At 39.8% G+C, this 20,525-nt stretch overlaps 1 protein-coding gene across 3 annotated transcripts; it reads left to right on the top strand.

The window, feature by feature from the left end:
• The first annotated feature begins 6,004 nt into the window (after positions 1-6,004).
• LOC110054932 (uncharacterized) lies at positions 6,005-17,667 on the top strand. 3 transcript variants are annotated; one of them, XM_020761307.2, is made up of 13 exons: positions 6,007-6,381; positions 8,329-8,367; positions 8,817-8,843; positions 9,703-9,756; positions 9,871-9,961; positions 10,431-10,466; positions 10,684-10,716; positions 11,570-11,599; positions 11,711-11,873; positions 12,318-12,353; positions 14,251-14,609; positions 15,206-15,429; positions 15,895-17,667. In XM_020761307.2, the coding sequence occupies exons 1-13, from the start codon at positions 6,232-6,234 to the stop codon at positions 16,150-16,152; spliced, it is 1,500 nt and encodes a 499-aa protein (XP_020616966.2). In that variant the 5' UTR covers positions 6,007-6,231; the 3' UTR covers positions 16,153-17,667. The 3 variants fall into 3 exon arrangements, with proteins under 3 accessions (XP_020616967.2, XP_020616966.2, XP_020616968.2); XM_020761308.2 differs by lacking the exon at positions 8,817-8,843 and having other exon boundaries at positions 6,005-6,381; XM_020761309.2 differs by lacking the exon at positions 12,318-12,353 and having other exon boundaries at positions 6,016-6,381.
• The last annotated feature ends 2,858 nt before the right edge of the window (positions 17,668-20,525 follow it).

The following is a 20,525-nucleotide window of genomic DNA, read 5'->3' as shown; positions in this document are numbered from 1 at the left end:
TACTTGCGTGTGTAGTAAACCGTTTGTTTAAGTAATTCTAAGATTCCTCAAGGCACTGGGTCACTCGACACGGCCAGACATCTTGAGAATTCTCTTTGGCGGAGATTAAATCTTTGCTATCATTTATTAAAGAGGCAAATTAGCTTCATTAAGTTGCAGTAACACCTATATCTTTGATCCTGTCACTTGTCAAACGTTTGTTTCATCACGGTAAACTCTCTCTTATATAGACTTAACTTCCTTTACATACGCCGTTTTATAGTTTACAATGCACGGATTAAATTATTTTCGTCTCATCCTTATGAACTGTATGACTTAAAATATTTGCGGCTTTTAATATTTGAGATTGTTCCACGATCTAAAAGCATTCTTTCCCAGCTGAGGAAAAAAAAAATGTGCTGACATTCTCTGTACTTTTAAAATTGCCTATTGCCGATTGTTGCGTTGTGTTCGTTTATTCAATGTACCTCTTTCTTACCAAAAAAATTGCTGTGGAGATACGAGCTGTTATGTGAATTTTCCTGCTCTGTTTTACTGCATTTCTGTGATTATCCTCTTCACTTAAAAGATTGGCTTGGAGTCACACAATGGAAAAAAAATTCGCAAGTTTTCTTCCGCTTTATGCATGGGACATGTGGGTATTACCATTTCCACTCGTATTCACTCACTTGTCGTTGTGGTTTCGCCTTTCTTATAGTGTTTGAATATTCTCTTTGTATTGTTACCGGCCTTCAAGGGATATCTCTACTCCTCACAAACCGGCCCTCCATGGTTCTCACGGCTCGAACGAACAGCAATTGAAGGACTGTTTGAAACATCATAATTATTGCATGTTGTTCAGTTCATCTTTTACATATTTCATTTTGCTGAAAACGTCACTTAATGGACTCTCCCAAGAACATATTCGGTATCTCCAAATAGCGAACAACACAGCCCGAAAACAAAACCAAAATAACTTTTTTGAAAACTCCCACAAACATTTCCTGCTTTATGCTTGTTCAAATATTGTATTCACAACACGATATTCCATGAAAATGGAGATACACCGACCATTCAAATGCAGCGGCTTTAAAACCACATGATATTGTACAGTTCTATGAAATTTTACATTGCTGCGCCTCTAAAATTCAAAGCTCTCACTCAACCGACAAATGCGTTTTTCGCTACCGTCAATCAAATGTTCGGCGGCTGCTCCCAGCTTCCCACTACTGCTGAGCACTGTTTCGTTGTCTGAACTGTGCTCAACGATTTGATTACCACGCGCTCGGCAGTAGTCGGAAGCTGGGAGGAGCCGCCGAAAATTGGATTGACGGTAGCGAAAAACGTATTTGTCAGCCTTGAGCTTTGAATTTTAGAGTCCGCATGTTATTGAAAGGTAGAGTAAGGTGACAGTATAACTTTGAGGTGTCTTGCGTCCAAGCGATGTAGCGCGTCCGGTTTAAACTGTAAAAACCTATAGCCCCATATCAAATTAAAGCTTATAGGGCTGGCTATCACACTATACCAAGAGTTTTGCAATAAAAGGAATTGTTGAAGTTTTCACGACCTCTAAATGTGACTGTCCGAATCACCTTTTGAAAGCTACAAGTCAAAGCGAATTTGTTCATTTGCCCTCAAATTTGGACAATAGTTAGTTTGACAAATGAACAACAAAGTTGTCTCGAATTTTTTTCGAAATATATTTCCCCAAAAGCGGTTTAACTCCATATTTTTTAAATCTTAATTCGAAAATCTTCTGAAACTTTTCACTGAAATTAAATATTGTACAGAAGCTAGTTTGACATATAAACAACGAGAACATGTCTGCGAATCATTTATTTCCGAATGTTTTTTCTCCGAGAGCGGTTTTTGTAGGATCACTCCATATTTTTTTTAATCCTATTTCGAAAATGTTCTAAAAATTTTCACTGAAATTAAATATGGCAAAACGCAGACACGTTTTTTAACGGTTCGGGTCCGGAAACTGAGGAGCAAATTAAATTAGCGAAAAACATATATATACTTACAAAGGTACTGAAAAATACAGAAATGGTTGATGATAACGTGTAAACTTGAAGTGTAAGTTGATGCTAATCCTAGATAAGCTTAATCCAGTTTTAGGAAACCCGGTCAGGATATGAAATGTGTCGGAACTGTTCATACAAACAAACCACGTGCTAAAACAACATGTCTTTGTTAATAATGCTAATACAAATCTTTCAATCTTTCACTCCCCACTTCAAATATATGATCTTTCTTCTTCACCATCTGCGGGTATATTGCGAACTCACAATGTGACCAGCTCCCAGTTGGTTTGATAGCTCAGTTGGTAGAGCACTGCACCGGTATCGCAGAGGTCATGGGTTCGAATCCCGTTCAAGCCTGATTTTTTTTTTTTCAGGCTTTAATTTCACAACTGCTTAAGTTGTGTGCATAACTGCAATGATCAGTCATGTCTTTAATCATATCTTTCTCCGCAGTTCAAACATATGATCTTTCATATATTCACTTGTAAGGCTTAAACAGTCGGAAAGTAAATAGCACCAACGCGCCAGTGGTTGTATGTTCTTTCAGTTTAATTTTTAAAATGTACTATGTGGCATTTTCACTACGCTCTTGTTTATGACAATGTCGAGGCTGAAATTTACAAGTTCTAAGAATATTTTAATAAACCCAAGGCTGGGATTTTGAAAAGAATATCATGTTTTGAGTTGAAAATTTGTAAATATAATACAATTATGTTTTTAACTAAATTTTTCCTTTCTCTAAACGGTAAAACTCAGTAGCCAAAAAGCAACAAACTCAACACTAGCCGTATGTTCGACGGTAATGATTTCTGAAAGATGTTGTGCGTGTCATATGGCTCATATCAAGATTATTGCCTGCAGGTTTGCTCCAAAATTACTTCAACGCCGTCAATGTCACGATAGCACAAACAATCTGACGTTTTATTGGCATAGTCCACTCTGTATTCCTTTATCCAATCTTAGAATATTCACAAGAATATTTTCAGCCGAAAATTGGCACAAAAATAAGGATATTCAGTCTGGACCGGAAAAACAATATTCTAAAACAAAAGAGAGCGTACAATAACAGTTTAATCGGCGTTAAGGGTCAGTTGGCTCTATCATGGGCTGCTGATTAACATTCTCAGTTACATCTATTTTCTACTTTTCTTTTTCTTTTGTGCGCAGTTCAATGCTTAGGTATTGCTTTATGTTTGCCAGAGGGGTATTCTCTTTCCCCAGAGACTCCCGACCTACAGAACCAGTTTCAGGTGCTCTGGGCACGAAAATAATTCGAATTCAGACGTTCGTGCTCCACACTCGTAAATATTATGTACACGATACTTGCCACACAAAGTTGTAGTAAAAAGATACAATATTCGTGGCACGCACTTCACAATGATAATTTTTGGTGTCGAGTCGAAGAAAGTAAGTGTCTGAAACTGTCTGGTAGAGGGGGTGTCACTTTGTAGGAGTGCAGGAGGGTTGTGCACGAGACGGGTCTGCACACATGAGGTGGGAGGGGGTAGCGTCTACCACATAAGGCTGCATTTTAGGCATGGGAGAAACTGTTACTTTTGAGTAACTTCTTTGAAGCCTCATGTCCAGCTCCACTCGGGTGTGATTTTCTTCCATGCAAAGCTTGCTGATCATAGAGGCACTGAAACTGTTTGTAATGGTACTTTACGATTCTAAGTTTACAAACTATTATCTCAAAATAACAATCGATCCGATTAAATGGAAAGTGTTCACTTCATCTCCGAGAGGAAAATTTGCCCATGTTGGAACACAATGTTGATGACGAGGCAGCGAGAAATCGCTCTCATTTGCCATTTGCAATCTTCCAGAGAGAAGCGAAACCGAGCAGGAAATTAAATATTTGTCAAAAATTGACGCATCTCTCTATCCTTTCTCAGTTCCTAGCATTCTTTTTTAAATTAGATTATCTCATTTTAATTTATAATGTGCCAAGTCAATAATTTGTCCGTACTTGAAAAACTTCTTCAACTTCCTGAAATGTTGCACAGCTACGTGTGTTTTAAGACAAAGAGGACAAATATAGCCAACCAGCCAAATGTCCAAAGGCGGATATGCGATTTAAAATTAGACATATTCTAAGTCACCAGTAAACATCTACTTTGTGTTCTCTTTCCACACACGAAGCTCTGCTTTTGTTTCGATTTGCCCTGAGATTTGGAACACGACCCACAAAATACGTGCCGCTGGGAACAAATATGCTAGGAATTTATATCCCCCGGGGGGATTTTAGTACGAGTTGTATAGACGATTCATCCTGGGGATTCAGTTAAGTGGTCGCTATCTAAAGCTCTTCATTCAATGACCAAATATATTAATCCGAGCCTGGAATATTAAAACACGACCAGCTAGTCCTTGACAAATCATTGTATTGCATGGATTGGTTTGTTATGTAATAAGCAATCGTGCACGAGAGCCAGTCTTTCATGCACGGGTGCTGTTTTATAAAGAGTAGACCATTTCATGCCATGTTATGTAACGAATTTTGGCCTCCTCAGTCTCGTGGAAGCCTTAGTCAAGTTGGTGTGTCGACTTCATCATCTTTGTAGCGTTTTTAGCTCCCTATTTATACCCCATCACAACATCAAGTTTGTGAAGAATGCAATCTGAGCTTTCGTAGCCCAGAGTAACATCTCATTCTCTACTGAATTATTACTGAATGTAAATATTAATTGATAATAAAATTAATCAAACAGACGTTCAATTCAAATTGCGTGATTAATGATGGAGCTTATTATCTTGTGCGGATATGGAAGGCTTTGCATTCGTGTTAATAGTACACGCAAGGGAAGGGAAATCGGTTATCAAAACTTAAACATCGTGGTCAGAGTTCTTAGACTTCCTCCCCTGGCGATTGTCTTAAGTACTGATAATAACTAGCCGCGATAGTTTCCATAACCAACTTCCTCAAGGTCTGCTTAAATACGTGGCGTCTTCAAAGTCACCTTTCGTTTTCCCTCCTGATTTGATTTCCCTCCCTCCCTATTTTCTCCAAGACACAGGCATCAACTCTTTGGTGTATAGCCAGCTCTAGAACTATACTACAAGACCAAGAATTGATCATCCTAGCCAACTTTGTTCAGAAAGCCGTCGTGCTGCTATTAAACATTTTGAGCATTGATTAGTGCTTAGTCTAGTGAGCCGTGAATTACGCTTTTGTTTGCACTCAAGAGCGTGCACAGTGCTGAAATGAGCTCTATTGTGACTGTTGTCTGCAGACAGTTTCCTTATCTCGCATTTTTTGTGCGTAAGCGATGGGTATTTGAGCCTACAGATGCCGCATGTGATAAGAAGGACCACCCTACACCCCTGCCTGGGGAAACACTTAAAATCACAAATTACTACGTTATGAAAAGCCTGCGAAAAATATTTGATATTGCGCAAATTGACAAGGTGTTGTTAGCATTCGTTCGCGATCATACCGACCATCTGTATGTACCTTGTTATCCGAGGGACGACAATTCTAACCACCGGATGACTGATTTATCATAGTTGTACAAAAGGAATTCGATAGGTTAGCCATTGAGAGCATATCACGTTAAATCAATGGCACGATTTTGAGCCTATTAGGCGGTAAACCTTCTTACTCAAGATCAGCTGTAAAAAAACGTCGCGTGACATATTTAACATAGTGGTTTTCAAGATGTTACAATGTGCCTGCAATATTATTAATCCACCGCTCTTTCAGTGGCCCATGTGCCGGGCAGCCAAGGGGGGCAAGGAATTTTTGGGGCTCAACCGACTCTTCAGATATATACATTCGCCATCTTGTTAACACTTCCGGTGCGCGAGGCCCGGCTTGCGTTTGAATGGCTTATTTTGATATCGATTTCCGCCTGTGAAAAGTTTTGGATCGCGGAAAGTAATATTTTCAGTTGTTTTGAAAAAACGACCGGAAATTGAAAGGGAAACTTCGTATTGAAGCTTGGGGTGCGTCCCGTCGGTAAATGCTTGTCATTCATTGGTGAGAGTGAAGCCCCACTGCGATTCAATCGACTTGATTTGCATTTGATTCAATGAATGCGGTTTGGGAGTGTGAACGCGTGACTTGGGGCTGATGATAAATCGGTGCGATGATTTAATCTCTGATCATTTATAAGAAGCAGGCTCGCCTTGCAAAGCGTTTAGTATATACAAACGACACCGATCGTGGTTTAGTCACAGTACAGTACGTTTCTGTCTCCTGAATATTCACAGAAGGAACCTAGCCATGGCTCATCTTATGATGGTTTTTTTGCCGTTTATGTTTGTTTTGACAATTTCGTTGGCTCCAACCGTTGTTACGAAAAGACAGTGTTCTAAAGCTTGCAGAACGTATATTTCAGCTGAAATCGAAGGGAAACTCAGCAGGGCATTGCGGGTGAGTACAAACGTACTTGTTCCTTCATCTTTGATGGCGTTGATTTTACAACGCAATGATTTTATTTTAATTAGACCAAGTTTCACTGCCTTTGTTGAGTGTAGAATGGTAAATTAAACTTTTTAATAGGTACGGGAAAGAGTGGTCTTTCCTTGGTGTGGGACTTGGTTTAAGCTTGTTGATTTAAAAGAACTTCACAATATAGTTCAAAACAAGTGTTTTCTTGTCAAACTATTTTCCACCAAGGTACATGTACCCATAACCTTGCGCAACGAAAGGACACTACAGTTCTTCGATGTTTTAATTGCTTAACAACCTTCCCAAAGGATTTCTGCTCTGTTGCGTTCATTCGCTTGTTAGCTTAAGGAAGAGGTTTTGGAAGAAACAGTAAAAAATCATGCCGTTTGCTTTCGTGAGATTTCTTCCGTGCCAGGTACTTAGCCCGTCAAAATTTATGTCCTTTCAACTAGTTGCGTATCGCCCGTCTATTGACATATGGTGTATTTCTCTAGACGATTTTTAATGGGTTCGCTTCGCTGGAATGCAATGGAATGCAAATTACAGGGTTGTAGAGATCACAAAATTAAACACTGTCAAGCCAGCCTATTGTCAGGCAGAGGACACTGATAAGAAAATGTCAAAGTTCTGATCCGGCAAAGGACACGTAAAGGGAAATCAGATTGGGCGCCCGCTAAGATACTTTGACCAGCGCTGTGTGCGCTTTTCGTGCGATAAAGTCATCAAAATGGAGAAAGAAAACTTTCGTTCAGTTAAAATACAAAAGCATGTCACTTTCTGATGGAGTTGGAACGCTTCCCAGAAAGAGGTCGCGGTTTTTCTAGAAATGTGAGTCATGTCCTAATTGAAAACATGATCAAGGTCGAAAAAAGTGAAAGATAGCGCCGAGAAACGCCATAAAAATGTTAAACCCTCGCGCGCGCGTTTTATTAATCACGGAACACTTGTTGAAGACGTGTAACTGTCATAAGGCATTCGATCTGTTAATCTCGCGCTCTTTTCGAGAAATACCTCAAGTTATACCCCCTGTGAGTGTGAAATTTACCCTGAGGCCGCAGTGGTATTGTGTGTTCCCGTCTTGTTATAAAGTGAAGCTCGCGCCTACCTCGTGACGTTATTAACAATCAAAACAAGGAAATTTGAACAATGGATAATTTATCTCGCGCTTAAAAAGGATCTGTCAAAACTTCCTCGCTGAACCATTTAACGAAGACGGGCGTGAGTGGTTTCAGTAGAGATGCTAATTCAATATACAAGTTGTTTATTTTTCCAAGCTGGCAAGGCAATACACCGTTTCTCGGTTACCTTCGATTATAGAATCAAGCGCACTATTCTGTTATTGTACTTAAACTATAAATAGCAAACGTTAGGTCGAAAACAATTAATGCGGCTATATTCGAACCCAGTGACTTTCTCGAAGCGATGTTGCCATTAAAAATTTGCTAATTAGGTTTCTCGAATATTGCTTTCATTATGTTTCTTCTGCGGTCAAATAACTTGGAATTTTAAGGTGTGGTGCCACTTCTGTTGCGTTCATGAGTCATTTGACCAAAATGGATTAACAATTCCAGTTTTATGAAAATTGTTTTTGTGTTTCGGACTTATATGCATAATCTTTGTTGCCTGTAAGGTACAAATTAAGCCATCGGCATTTTCTTTGTACGAATATGAAACCCGCAAGACTGTCGCGTTTAATTTCTACTTCAATATCAGTACACTTTCAATCAGAAAGGTTTTTATTATTATGACAATGAAAAAAAACATACAGGAAATATTGCATCGTTGAGCATCAAATTTTCAGGGCTTTCGTTTAAAGACATGTCCTGTGTGGCAATCAGCGACTGAGATTAAAGCGGTGAGAAACAAAAGTTAAAAGTGTGTAAGTCAAATGCGTTTTCTTTTTGTTGATTTCCTCTGTTTACACTTTAGAATGCTGCGAAAGGAACCCGAGGACCCAGAGGAAAACAGGTGAGGTCAACAGGAGGTTAAATCGTTGGTTTTCCTGTGGTTTGTGCTGGGCATTTGTTTCATATTTTCCCAACTCCCTTCTAGGATCCTCTCGGCGTTTGTATCTAAGATGGTGGTTTGTAAAAGCCGCCATTTTGGATTCGAATTGCCGGCAGAGCCCGAGAACAAGATTGTATGTTAACTGGGCAAATCCAAGTTCTATTCGAACTAACTTTTAACGTAGAAATCTGCAATATTTACGTTCATGAATGACGTCTCGTACATACGTCCATCGTGATCAGCCGCTTACTAACCACATATCCAACCCAAGGTGAAGGTTATCTACTTTAATGGCTTGTCCATCTCCAACAGAATTGACTCGTAATATCTTGACTTGTAACAACTGTATGGTGGGGTTGTCGCCTTGTTCACGCATTCTCCTCATACATCTGTTTGCTTTTCATCGTCAGGGACTTCAGGGACCTATCGGGCCTCAGGTACTAAACCATATTCATGTTACAGATGCTAATCTAAACAAGGACGTTCTCTTAATTCGTCACGCAGTCCTCGCTAAATTATGAAAGAGGGATTTGTGACGAGATGAAGGAAAGATTCCGTGACGAATTTAAAGAACACACATTGACCACTAACCCGTAACCATAGTGATTTGTACTGAAGGCTTAATCGCTTTGCTGACCTCTTTAACAAGTTATTCGGGTAATCTTGATAAAAGCTAACACCTTAAAGTTGCAAGTAACTACCTCAAACTGTAAAACACTCTTAGCCACCTCTCATCTCCCATCACCAGCACCTATTGCACGATTTCATAGCGACAGCATTACGTCACATTTCACAGCACCATAACACTGGCATAAAACGTATGAGCAAAATTAAAGGAGCACTGTCACGTTGTAGTTCATAAGGCTATAATAACAAGAAAGAGCGTTTTTTTCAGGAATTTATGGCTGCAGTAAGTTTTTTTGTGCCAATCTTTCAAGCTATTTGCAAAGCCCGTCCCAGGATCTATTTTGTCACGTTTTTTAGTTTCTTTATCCACTTCCATCCTCGCCATCATTACTCATGCTTCTTTCCCAATGCTTTCCAGTCGTTTATTTAGTTCTGCTCTATAGATAGAGCACATCATTACTGGTTTCGATCTAATCAAGATCTGCTTTTGGCGTTTATAATTGTAAAGCTTGCAAAAACAGATGACAGTGCTCCTTTAAACTGTTCAACGCATGCATCACGCAAATAAAATTTGTTGCTGACCACTTGGTGGCAATGAAGTTTGACCAAGGTTGATGTGTGCTCATCTAGTTAAAGATAGCTGATCTATTCGGATCTGTTCCACTTTAGGGTTTACCCGGACCACGTGGAGAGACAGGCCCTGTCGGCCCAGAAGGACCGAGGGTGAGTTGTGTTCGATTTTTTTCGAACCTGACCGAAACTGATGGATAATGTGCCTGAGGGTTTATTTCAATCGAGAATAGCTGGGCGGTTTTTGATTGGATTCTTTTGTTTCAGGGGGAGCCTGGTTCGGCACTTTCCCTTCCAAAATGTGAACCAGGAGAGTACCTCACTTCAGATGGAAAGCAGCTGATATGCGTTAAATTTGGTACGTTTTATAACACTTGCACACGAGTACTGCACGTGTCCTGCTATTCCTCTCTACTCTACTAATGGTGACGATGCGGTTTCGTTTAAGCTTGTAATATTACGCATTCGTTCTGGTGATAAAAATAATGTTGAAGTTATTTTACGCGAAACAAGCCCGTCATAAGACTTGTTCTTTAAATGTTTGCACCACCCAGGACGCTTGACGTAAATACGTGAAATAAGGTTCTTAAAATACTCTGACGCACATAAAAGGCTCAATGACGCATACTCAATAATTTTTCCTTCGTTAAGTCCAACAAAGTCTCAATATAACCGTTCTGTTTAAAAGCGTTAGTCCCTTTGTTTCCTTGGAGATGCTAATTGTCTCGTTGATTAAAACTCATTTCATCTTTTAGTTTCTTTTGTTTTTGCATTGAAGTTAATCCATTGTTTGATCTTGAGCATTTTGTGTTGTCTACCGTTTTCAGGAGCAGAAGTTTGCAGTGCCGTGGCGAAATGCGAAGGTATATTTTTACGTTGTCAATAAACAAATATTCACCATAATAGTGTATCTTGTTGCTATTTTCTGACATCAGTACTCAGTATCCAAGTGCTTTGTTTGTTTTGCATGGTTAGTGATGCGACATCAATTTTCGTATCGATCCGGATTCACGCTGACAACTCGTCGTGATGAAGCAAATTTTGTCCATTTTAAATGCTTCTTCCTGTTCCTTTTTCCAGGTCATCAAGTGCCGACGCCCACTTTGTCATCAAGTAAGGACGTTTTTCGTGTAATCGCCATAAATAGAGATTATGTTATGATGCAGATTTTTCTGTTTTTTGAGACAAATCTTCGAGAAAAGTATGACTAACGGCTTCTTTCGTGGTACTTTCATGGTTAGAAATTCTTTTTGGAATATAAAAAATTCTATTCCCCATAATTTTGAAAAAAATACATCAACCTTGATAACCCATAACCTATTTGCTCAGGACGTTTTGAAAACCTAAATTAACACACTTAAGTCTTGCGAACTGATAATTTTGCTTGAAAAAGTTGTATTGTTGACCTTCTTCAAGGACAGAGCCGGAACAAAAAAGGCTTGTTGCGGTTAATTTGGGCTTACTGCTGAAGTTTCTAGGAGCAAATAATTGCTTCACACTCCAGTTAACACTACTAGAACTCAACTTTAGAAAATCGAATTCATTCGAGAACTTAAATTTGCGTTAAGATAGATAAGGCGATTCAAAACCACAAAAGCATGGGTGGATCCTATTTTTCTCGTTTCATACGGATTACTCTAGCAGTTGTATGTTTGTTTGTTTGCTTTCGTCTTTCGGGGGAGGCGCGGTTTACACAAAATAGAGGTGACGTATAGCATTACTTTTGGATCGGCTTGACTTTGTCTTTTTATAGCTGATATGGTTTAATCCCGTTTCTTCGAGCCACTTAAGGGAACGGAAATGGATTAGAAAAAATCGAGGGTAAATGTTTTCTAATATTATTGCAAAAGGAACAAAAACTCGCTCGAAAAATAGGGATTCCACTGTATCATGCGTCGTAAAAAAAGCAATACAGCTTAGTTGTGAAAAAAATGCTTGTCGTAAAATGTTTTTTCTCTTTTTGCAGCACCAACTACTGCTCAGCCTCCTACAGGAGGTAAGTAAGACGGGAGCTGGGGCGGGTTAAAGCCTCATTCCATACACACATCAAAGTGCTCTGCTTTTAATCATTGTGTTGCTGACTTTATGCGAATTTGTTGTTTTTTAGTATACCCTAACCAGACCCAGTTCATGAAGAAATACATGATTCAAACGCTATACATGGATGCGTGGGACCTGGGCACGTTTTACATTGGCGAGCAGCTGTTTCTGGGCGTATCTCAGTTGGGAGGGAAGAGCTTCGTTATTTACAAATGGGATAACGAATACAGGTAAGCATGGCTGTCTAAAACAGTTCTGTCGTTTTCAGCTTTTTTTTTTACCTTACAGCGTTTTCAAAACTACGCGAACTAGTAAGTTCAAACGTCGACCAACAATTGGGTGTAAAGTGCTGTCGATCGTGGCTACTAAGGCAACTAAACATGACCGAGTGACATCGTCGTCTCTCGGACAAACCGGTCCTTGTCCAATCATTTTGCAGATTTCTGCTGTCGTCGTTATGATTGACAGCAGTTTAAAAAGCCAAACGTTGGTAGACGTTCTCACTTCGCAGCTAGCATAGTTATGAAAACCACTCTTACTAAATAGATTTTCCATATCGAAATTTTACTGTTTTTGTTACTGTATGAAAAGAACATACGTTGTCGTTTTTGTGCATTTTTAGCTTCCATTTCTCTGTGTGTGAATTACGTATCTCGGTGTCTTTTCATATTTAGTGTCCATTCGTTGGAACAAGATTCCAGTTACAACCCGTGAGTGAATCTTTCACATAATAATCCTCATGAATAATAATTATAATTTTCACACACTGTAATATTAACCTCTCTTTTTCACATGAGCTCACTCCATTTGCACTGTTACAAGTTCAGAGATTAATTGCTAAACGAAATATTAACGTAATCGTTCGTCGTGTTGTTCGATTTAATAACCAATTTTCGCTTTGTTGTTGCTGTTTTTCTTTTGTTAACGTGGTTATTTGTTTTATATCTGTTACTGAATTTAACAGTGTAGATAAATAACACGTCTCATTACCTCGAATGCCTTACTGACAACTTAAGTCCGTGCAAAATGCTAAGTGTTTACAGAAAAATGGCTCCAAATTTTACAGATCCTCGTATCGCAGAAGTTTTGTGTCCGCGCGGGTTTCGACGCGCCTCTTAGGAAAATTTCGTTTTGCAGTTGTTCCGTCACACTGTCAGTTATTCAGTTATAGTTACTTATTTCTTCAATCTTTCTTTATTCACTTATTGGTTCATTTGTTTGCCTGTTGATTTTGCCTATTTCTATCTCAGCTGTCTTTGATTTCCCTTCCTTAGTTATTTGAAATGCACTTTACCTCTTCACGCAGTGATCGGGGGGAGGGGGAAACTCCCTCACAAAAAGGACGGGGGGAGGGTCGTCGAAAATTTTGAAAAGAATCCCAAGAGGTACCAGGATCCTGTTGTGTGGGCGTGCCTTGAAATGTTTTTAGCCCCTAAGAGGTACCAATTCTAAAACAAGGCATTATCTTCTGTGATATTTTTTCGGCTCAATACCCTAAAAGGCACCGTAAAGCTCCTGCTGTGAACCTTTTGAGCTTGAACATCCTAAGAGGTACCAGCACCCCCCGTCCTTTTTATATGGGAGTCCCCCCCCCCCCGGGACGGATCCCCTTACTGGTCTCCATACATCATTTGACTGCTACTTCAGTGATCGGTGTATTCATTTTCATGACTCTAAGAATTGCGTTTCTATTGATGTTTGGAAAAAAAATTAAACCTTGATCACTGTGAAGTCGAATCCTTTCAGCCGCGCATTTGCTTTCCTCGGAGAACAGGATCAAACTAGATAGGTGTTGAAGTACAACCGAATTCTCACAACTAAGTTGAAAAAATGTTTGGAGACTAGTGAGGAGAATTTGCATTTTGAGTTTGGTAGTGAAAGGATTTATTTGAAACACGACATTTAACTAAACAGCAGCCGAGGAGTACATCTTAAGTTAACTAGCGGATGGCCTCGAAGCTTGCTATTTAGCCTGCCCTTAGTACACAATACCAGTGCGGTAATTTTAGGAAAACGCAAAACGACAGCTACATAAATTTGAAAAGTGCATCGTCTCAATAAAAACTAGGATGTCACTTATACGCTCGTGCGTTTTTCGGTGGACACATTGTAAAATCAACATCTGGCAATGCCATATAACGAGAAGAAACAAACACATTTACAGACTGTTTCACTTTGTCAGTTCTGTAATTTGAAATGTTATTTTGTACCTGAGAAACGTTTGGAAACTTCAAACACGGTGCACTTACACTGTTGTTGTATTTCATCGTTGTCGCGTTTGCGTTTAAGGGTTTCCCGACAAGTGATCACTTAAGATTCGCTTTATCACTGGACAGTCGTAAAAAAAAACCCGTGGAATCGCTGCTGCTTTTGGTCATTTTTGGCTCTGCCCTGCTTTGGCTCTGCCCCATACCCCTTGGACTCTTCCCCCTCCCCACAACTTCCAGGACTTCAAATTCTCCCTTCTTTCTGTGACTGATTAAACCAGATGAAAGAATGTAGTGATTGCTTACCAGGAAACACACTGCACTGCACTAGGATTACTTTTCTTAGGGGACTTGACATTTTTTTCTTGTTGAACCTGTTTCTCTGTCTTTCTCTCTCAAGGTTCCGTAGTTTCCAAATCCTCAAGGTACCCTTCGCTCGCAAGTGGCAACATTTCGTCATTGGAGAAGACGTGTTTTTTGCCGTGGCTAGTAATTCTCGCTCGCATGACTCGCCAATCTTTAAGTGGAATGGGGATATGTTTGTTCCGTTTCAAACTTTACCAACAGTCAAAGCATTTGATATTGAGCCGTTTAAAATCGGCGAAGACACTTACTTGGCCGTGGCAATTTATTATGGGCGTAGCTCACACATCTATAAATGGGACGGCGAGAGATTTGTAAAGTTCCAGGACATCGCAGCTGTGGGAGCTGATGTAGAGCACTTTAAAATGAATGGCTCAACATATCTGGCAATAACAGGTATGAATCGTTCTGTACTTTATACGGAGGTAACTAATAAAGTCAACCATTTGATTACCAAAGACCCTCTGGAATCGTTCTTGATATTCTACCGACTTTACCGCAGTGCAATTTTATCAATGCTTCTGTTTTTAGTGTTGATCGTATTTTTCTCAGCTACGACACTGGAATATTCTTGCTAGTCAAACAGGAGCATTTTAGATAGAAAATTTAAGATGATTTGGCCATGAGCTAGACGTTATCATTTTCTTTTGGAGACTTTTACTGGCTACCGAAAAAAAAAAAAGAAAGAAAGAACAGTTTAGACGTAAATCGTTGTCTTGCCCACCCCTGTTGCAAAAACCCTGATACTAAGGAAATATTGCTTCTGCATGAAAACACCATTTGTGCACCAGATTTTCTTGAAACAAATTATTGAGGTAACGTTACGATCAGGTAAGTACGGGCATATTGGGAAAAACAATTTTAAATTTTTTTATTATGATGAACCATGGCTGAATTATGGACAATCTTATCCAATCTTATTATGGAAAGTTCAAGATTCCAATGTGTGTGATTTTATGCGATTTCACTTTCGTCGACCTCCTTTCACCCAGGTCCCTTCTCTCGCGGTGCATACGCATTAATCTACAAGTGGTCCGGGGCGAGGTTTGAAGAGTTTCATCGGTTGCCCACTGGAGAGCGCGCCTATGGAGTTAAGGCCCTGTCTGTTGACGGCGTCCATTTCTTGGCTGTGGCCCGCTGGAAGGCAGAGAGCTCCCTAATCTTCCGGTGGAATGGAACACAATTCAAGCTATTCCAAGAAGTGCCATCGAGAAGGGTAAGATATGCTGTGATTAACATAAAACTTCTCCCCACAATGTGTACATGACAGGTGATGAGAATAAAGAAATTCGTCGAGTAACGAATATTGTCTTGATATGGCACCAAATTCTCGGAACTATATTGGAAGTATGTTCTGGTAATTTAGATTTCAAGCTTGAAAGGTGAAATGAAATTTGATCTTTGAGCAATTTTGTAAGGGTAAAGGAACTTACTTTGCGCGGTAATCACGAACACAAATAGGGCAAACTTTTCATTAACTCTAACTGCGACTCTTTTGATAATAGTGAAGTCAGCAAAAAATATTTGTCAAACATTCTTTGAGAAATAAAACATTTTGCTACTCCAAAGGGGTACTGAACACCAAATAGTAAGAAAAGAATAAAAAGAAATGTCAAAACAAAGCATTCACTGCTGGCTATCATATTTTAATTATGGCTCACGTGAGTATTTACTTCCACAGGCTCGTGATTGGATCACTATTACGTCCCCATTCATGTCACGTGAGAAAACATACCTGGCGATAGTGAGCAGTGACCGGAGTCCAGGCATCTTCGCGTGGGATCGAGATTATTCGAAAAAGTTCGCTAAAGTTCAAGACATTCCCTCGGAAAGAACACGAGATATGGTGTTTTTCAACATGGGTGAGAGTGTTTATCTGGCCGTGGCTTCTCATCGAAGTACAGACATTTATCAGGGATCAACTAAGGTTGAGAAGTAACTTTACGTTACTCCAGTCTTTTGTAGCCCGTGTTCGCGCGTGAAGCGAGGAGATTAAGCCAACTCTGGCTATGTTTCTCGCGCGATCAGGTTTACAGAATTACTCACGATGAAAGCTTGAGGGAGAATCCTCAAAGACTAGCATTTTACTGCAGAAAATATCCACCCTACCTTGAAGTAGAATAACGGCGCCAAACTTTCATTCTAGAAACATTACAGAACTATATTTCATCCTCGTGTACTGAAGACCGCCAGAGTTCACATTTTGTAATATTTTTAGCACTACCTGTTTCAAGTTTTTGTAGAACCTACACAAGACGAAGAAATTCACCGTAAGTTATCTTTTACCGCCATTTTTTGTGTACATATTGCGGACCCCAATGATTAGTGGTCCGCGCGAGGAGAATGGGAGCTACGCGTGGCAGAAGAGTCAAAGGTCTCTTCTACCGCGTTTGTCTCGCGCTTTACCAAGAATCCCGCAAAAATCGGCCAACCCGCTCGTTATCATTTTAAAGAAACGTTTAACCCTTCACCAAGCAAGTAGAACATGAGAACGAGCCAAGATCAGGAGTTCATGTGGACCTTTACTAATTTGAGTAACTTTTAGAGTTTTATAGATTTGTAATATATATAATACGTCAAGAGGAATGCGGTTTACTAGAAGAAGATAGCAAAAGAGAGTCGCAGTTACTAGATGATAATCGCTGCAAAGTGGACTTGCTAATTCTTAACTTACTTTTTAGTAGCCTTGCGCAGAGTCGAGGTCTAGCTCTAATAGACCAATTTCGATACATTAAAATTCAGCATAAAACAATAGACCTCAGTACGAGGCTCAGGGGAATAACTACAGGGTTTGTGGGGTTTATTCCCCAGAGCCTCGTGCTGAGGTCTATTGTGTTAGGCTGAATTTTAATATGTCGAAATTGGTCTATTCATGGTTACAGCGGAGTAATAGAATGGAGTAGTCACAAGAGAAAGAGGAAAAGTCTCTTACAGACCAAAGATGCATTCCTTATCTTCTCTTGTCACAGGAATTTATCATTATATTTATATCAGGTTTTTTTTATAATAAGGGGAATAAGTCCACCCGGCATAATTTAATGAATATGTGTGTTTTTGTCTGCATCCGTCAACGAAACGCTAGACAGTTTCCTTTTTAAGGCTTTTAAAAGATGCAGCTTAAAAGATGCAGCTTAAAAGCTTTTAAATTCTAGGCTTCTTAATTTAGTAACATAAATTAGTTACCGGTTGCAATCCCTCCTTTTCAACAACCCCGTGGGGTACAAGCTAAAGGACCCTTGTGCTATTTCTCAGGGAATTATGATCGGGAGTCTGTTACTTGAGTTACACCTTGTTTGCAATGAACACTAGATTGAATGAATCTATCAATAATGGCGGACAACTTAACTGTTAATACTTGAGAAATTTCCCGTTGTATATAGATCCTCAGTCATTGATTTACTTGACATGTCCAAAGTAAGTTGAAAGAGTAAAAAAATAAAAATAGTTGAAACGATTTTGTTTTTTGTGAACGATACTGGTTTAAAACTGATGCGTTTACACATCGATCTGTTCTCTCGGTTCTGCGTCCACACCAAACTTTGAGGGGGTGGGGGGGGGGGGCAGGGACGCAGTTGAGACGCGCTTCAGTGGTCGTTGCCGTTGTAAAGAGGTGGCGCTGTAGAGAGGTTAAAATAAGAGTGAATTTTATAGACCGTCCGAGGGGACAAAAAAAGAGGCCGTTGTGGAGAGGTGGGCGTTAGTGGAGGTTGTACTGTACTCGGGGCTCGTACATGTCGTACAAACCGTACTAGTTTAGTTTTCACTTAACGGATTGATAAAGAAAAAGAGATACTCTTCGCGTTTTATTTCTTTTTCTACGAAGAAGTGACTAGGATTGCAGTTAACCTGTGAATACTACCGTCTCTGATACCATTTACCCACACCCATTTTTTCTTTCTAAAAAATCCCATCCTCTTGGGGAAAGAAACAACTGCGACTCAAGAGGCTGCACCATGTGATTGTGGTACTTTCATGAAAGGAAAGGAAGGACTGGGACGCTCGCCGTATCCTTTAAGCCGGTTAAAAACACGGTTTTGTTACTTCTTAGGGTGTTCAGCCTCAAAAGGTCCACAGCAAGAGCTTTTGCGGTAACTTTTAGAGTATTGAGCCGACAAAAAAAAAAAAAAGAAAAGAGATAATGCGATGTTTTAAAATTGATACCTCTCAGGGGGTGAGAGATATCGACCGTCGCTCGATCCGAGCCAAATTTGATTCGCCGTGTCGAGCGAATGGTTTCATAAACCACCCAAGTTCATCGAAAGTGATTCCTTTCCGTTTCTCAAGACTGACATCGCAGAAGTTTATATTTTTTAACTGTCTGATACAAATGGCGGGTTCGTGGATCCATCGTGGTCATCATGGTTCCAATCTTCGAGAAAGAAAGACAGTTATGGTTGTTACCCTCTTCGGAATCGTTTGAAGACCGTTACAAAGAAAGATCCTGGATGCGGATGAAATACAGAATTTCAAGCGATCGAAGTTCGAGAGATTTTCTAGCGGAGACAAGCGACAGCCGGAAATACGTCTACGTTCGCAGGATATGTGATACGCGGCTTTTTGTGAGACGCGCTTGAGCAAAATTGCCAAACAGAAAAAAATGGGTCACACTTGAAAAAATGAATCATATTTCGAAAAATAGGTCACACTTGGAAAAAAGCGTCACACTTGGAAAAACTGGTAAAACTTGGAAAACAGAGCTACATTTGGAAAAATGGGTCAGACTTGAAAGAAAGAGTCACACTTCTAAAAATGTGTCACACTTCTAACAATGTGTCACACTTGAAAAAATGGGTCACACTTGTAAAAATGGGTCATACTTGGAAAAATGGGTCACATTTCTAGAAATGTGTCACACTTCTAACAATGTGTCACACTTTTAGAAATGTGTCACACTTCTAACAATGTGTCACACTTGAAAAAATGGGTCACACTTGAAACATGACGGGACGCACGGGGCTTCTACTGTAAGTACCGCAGAGAAATGGTAGGAAATTTTCCTAGCATTCCTTACATACTCTCACTAGGGATCTTCATCTTACGGCCAGGGAAGGCGTCATAATCTGTTTCAGTGACATGCCGATGATATTAAATAAAAAAATAAACCAGAAAGGGCCGATGGAATATGAGACAAGCTTTAAAATGAAGTCACAGTATTAACAGTGCTTTAAAAGTAAATAGTGCGTTCGAGTCATTCCCGATGCTTTCAAATGATAGCGGACTCCACCGACGCCAGTAATCTGGAACAAAACAAGGTCATCATATATCGGATCACGTCTAAACACACGTAAAGAAAGACTTGGGCAGGAAAAAAACGTGAGCGGACAAAACCGGGGAATGCCGATAAATCAAGTAATCCCGCAATGATGAACGAATTACACAACATGAACTTTCCTCTGCTTCTCCCCCTGAACCAAGTTCAGATTTACGAACTGAACTTAAAGATACCAAAGTGCCTACGAATGGATGTTGAGCGCGGCGAGCAAACGTAAATGTCTTGTTTACCAAATGAAAGCCATCACAATAAACTCTGAGTTTGCATCGAGATGCTTGTCCGGGCGTTAAGGAGCGTTTAATTAATCAATCTAGAACAGATCTTAAGGAATAAAAACCCAGAAAATCTGGAATACTTGTCTGAGTATGTCGTTGGCAGTGGGAGCCACGTCCAGTATTATCATGCTCGGCAATTGGAGTTATTGTGTAGAAAATATCGCACAATTACACAGCCAAGGGCAAAAAAAAAAAGCGCGAGGAGAAACTTAGTACATGGAGCTAAGATAGATTGTCAGTGCTTTAGGTGACCATGCACTGCTACCAATGGCTTGGCCAATCGCTTGGCCAATGGCTCGTACACGCAACGAAATCGTAAAAGTCCGTAAGTAACGACCGAAAGAAGTGAGCCCACCCCCTATCCCCTGAAAATAGAGGAACTAAGGTTCAAAAGTATAACTATTTTTCCAATCGATAACCTGAATAACGTACGATAAACTGATGACGATTCAACTAGGGAAGGTATAGCTTATTCCAGGAGGCGTCATGAAGCGCCTTGGTAAAACAAACACCGCAAAATTTTCGTCAATTAACAAGAAGGTACTAACAGGACCTCTTCTTCAAATTGAAATTACTAAAATTGGCAACTTTGGATCATTTTTAACAGGAACGCATAAAAAGAACGTTTAATTATATTGAAATTAAAAACTCGACCAGAGCAGTTAAATATTTATAAAGCAGACTAAAGTAGCAGTGCATCATGAACAGTAAAAATAGTTTAAGGTATCTTACATCACGGTCTACATATAAAGTGCCCACCCATGT

This window comes from Orbicella faveolata, unplaced genomic scaffold (genome assembly GCF_042242905.1).
Source record: "Orbicella faveolata isolate gen_17 unplaced genomic scaffold, um_ofav_v1 contig_2, whole genome shotgun sequence".
NCBI lineage: Eukaryota > Metazoa > Cnidaria > Anthozoa > Scleractinia > Merulinidae > Orbicella > Orbicella faveolata.
Note: the sequence above shows the minus strand (reverse complement) of the source record. Positions and strands in the feature narration are given on the sequence as shown.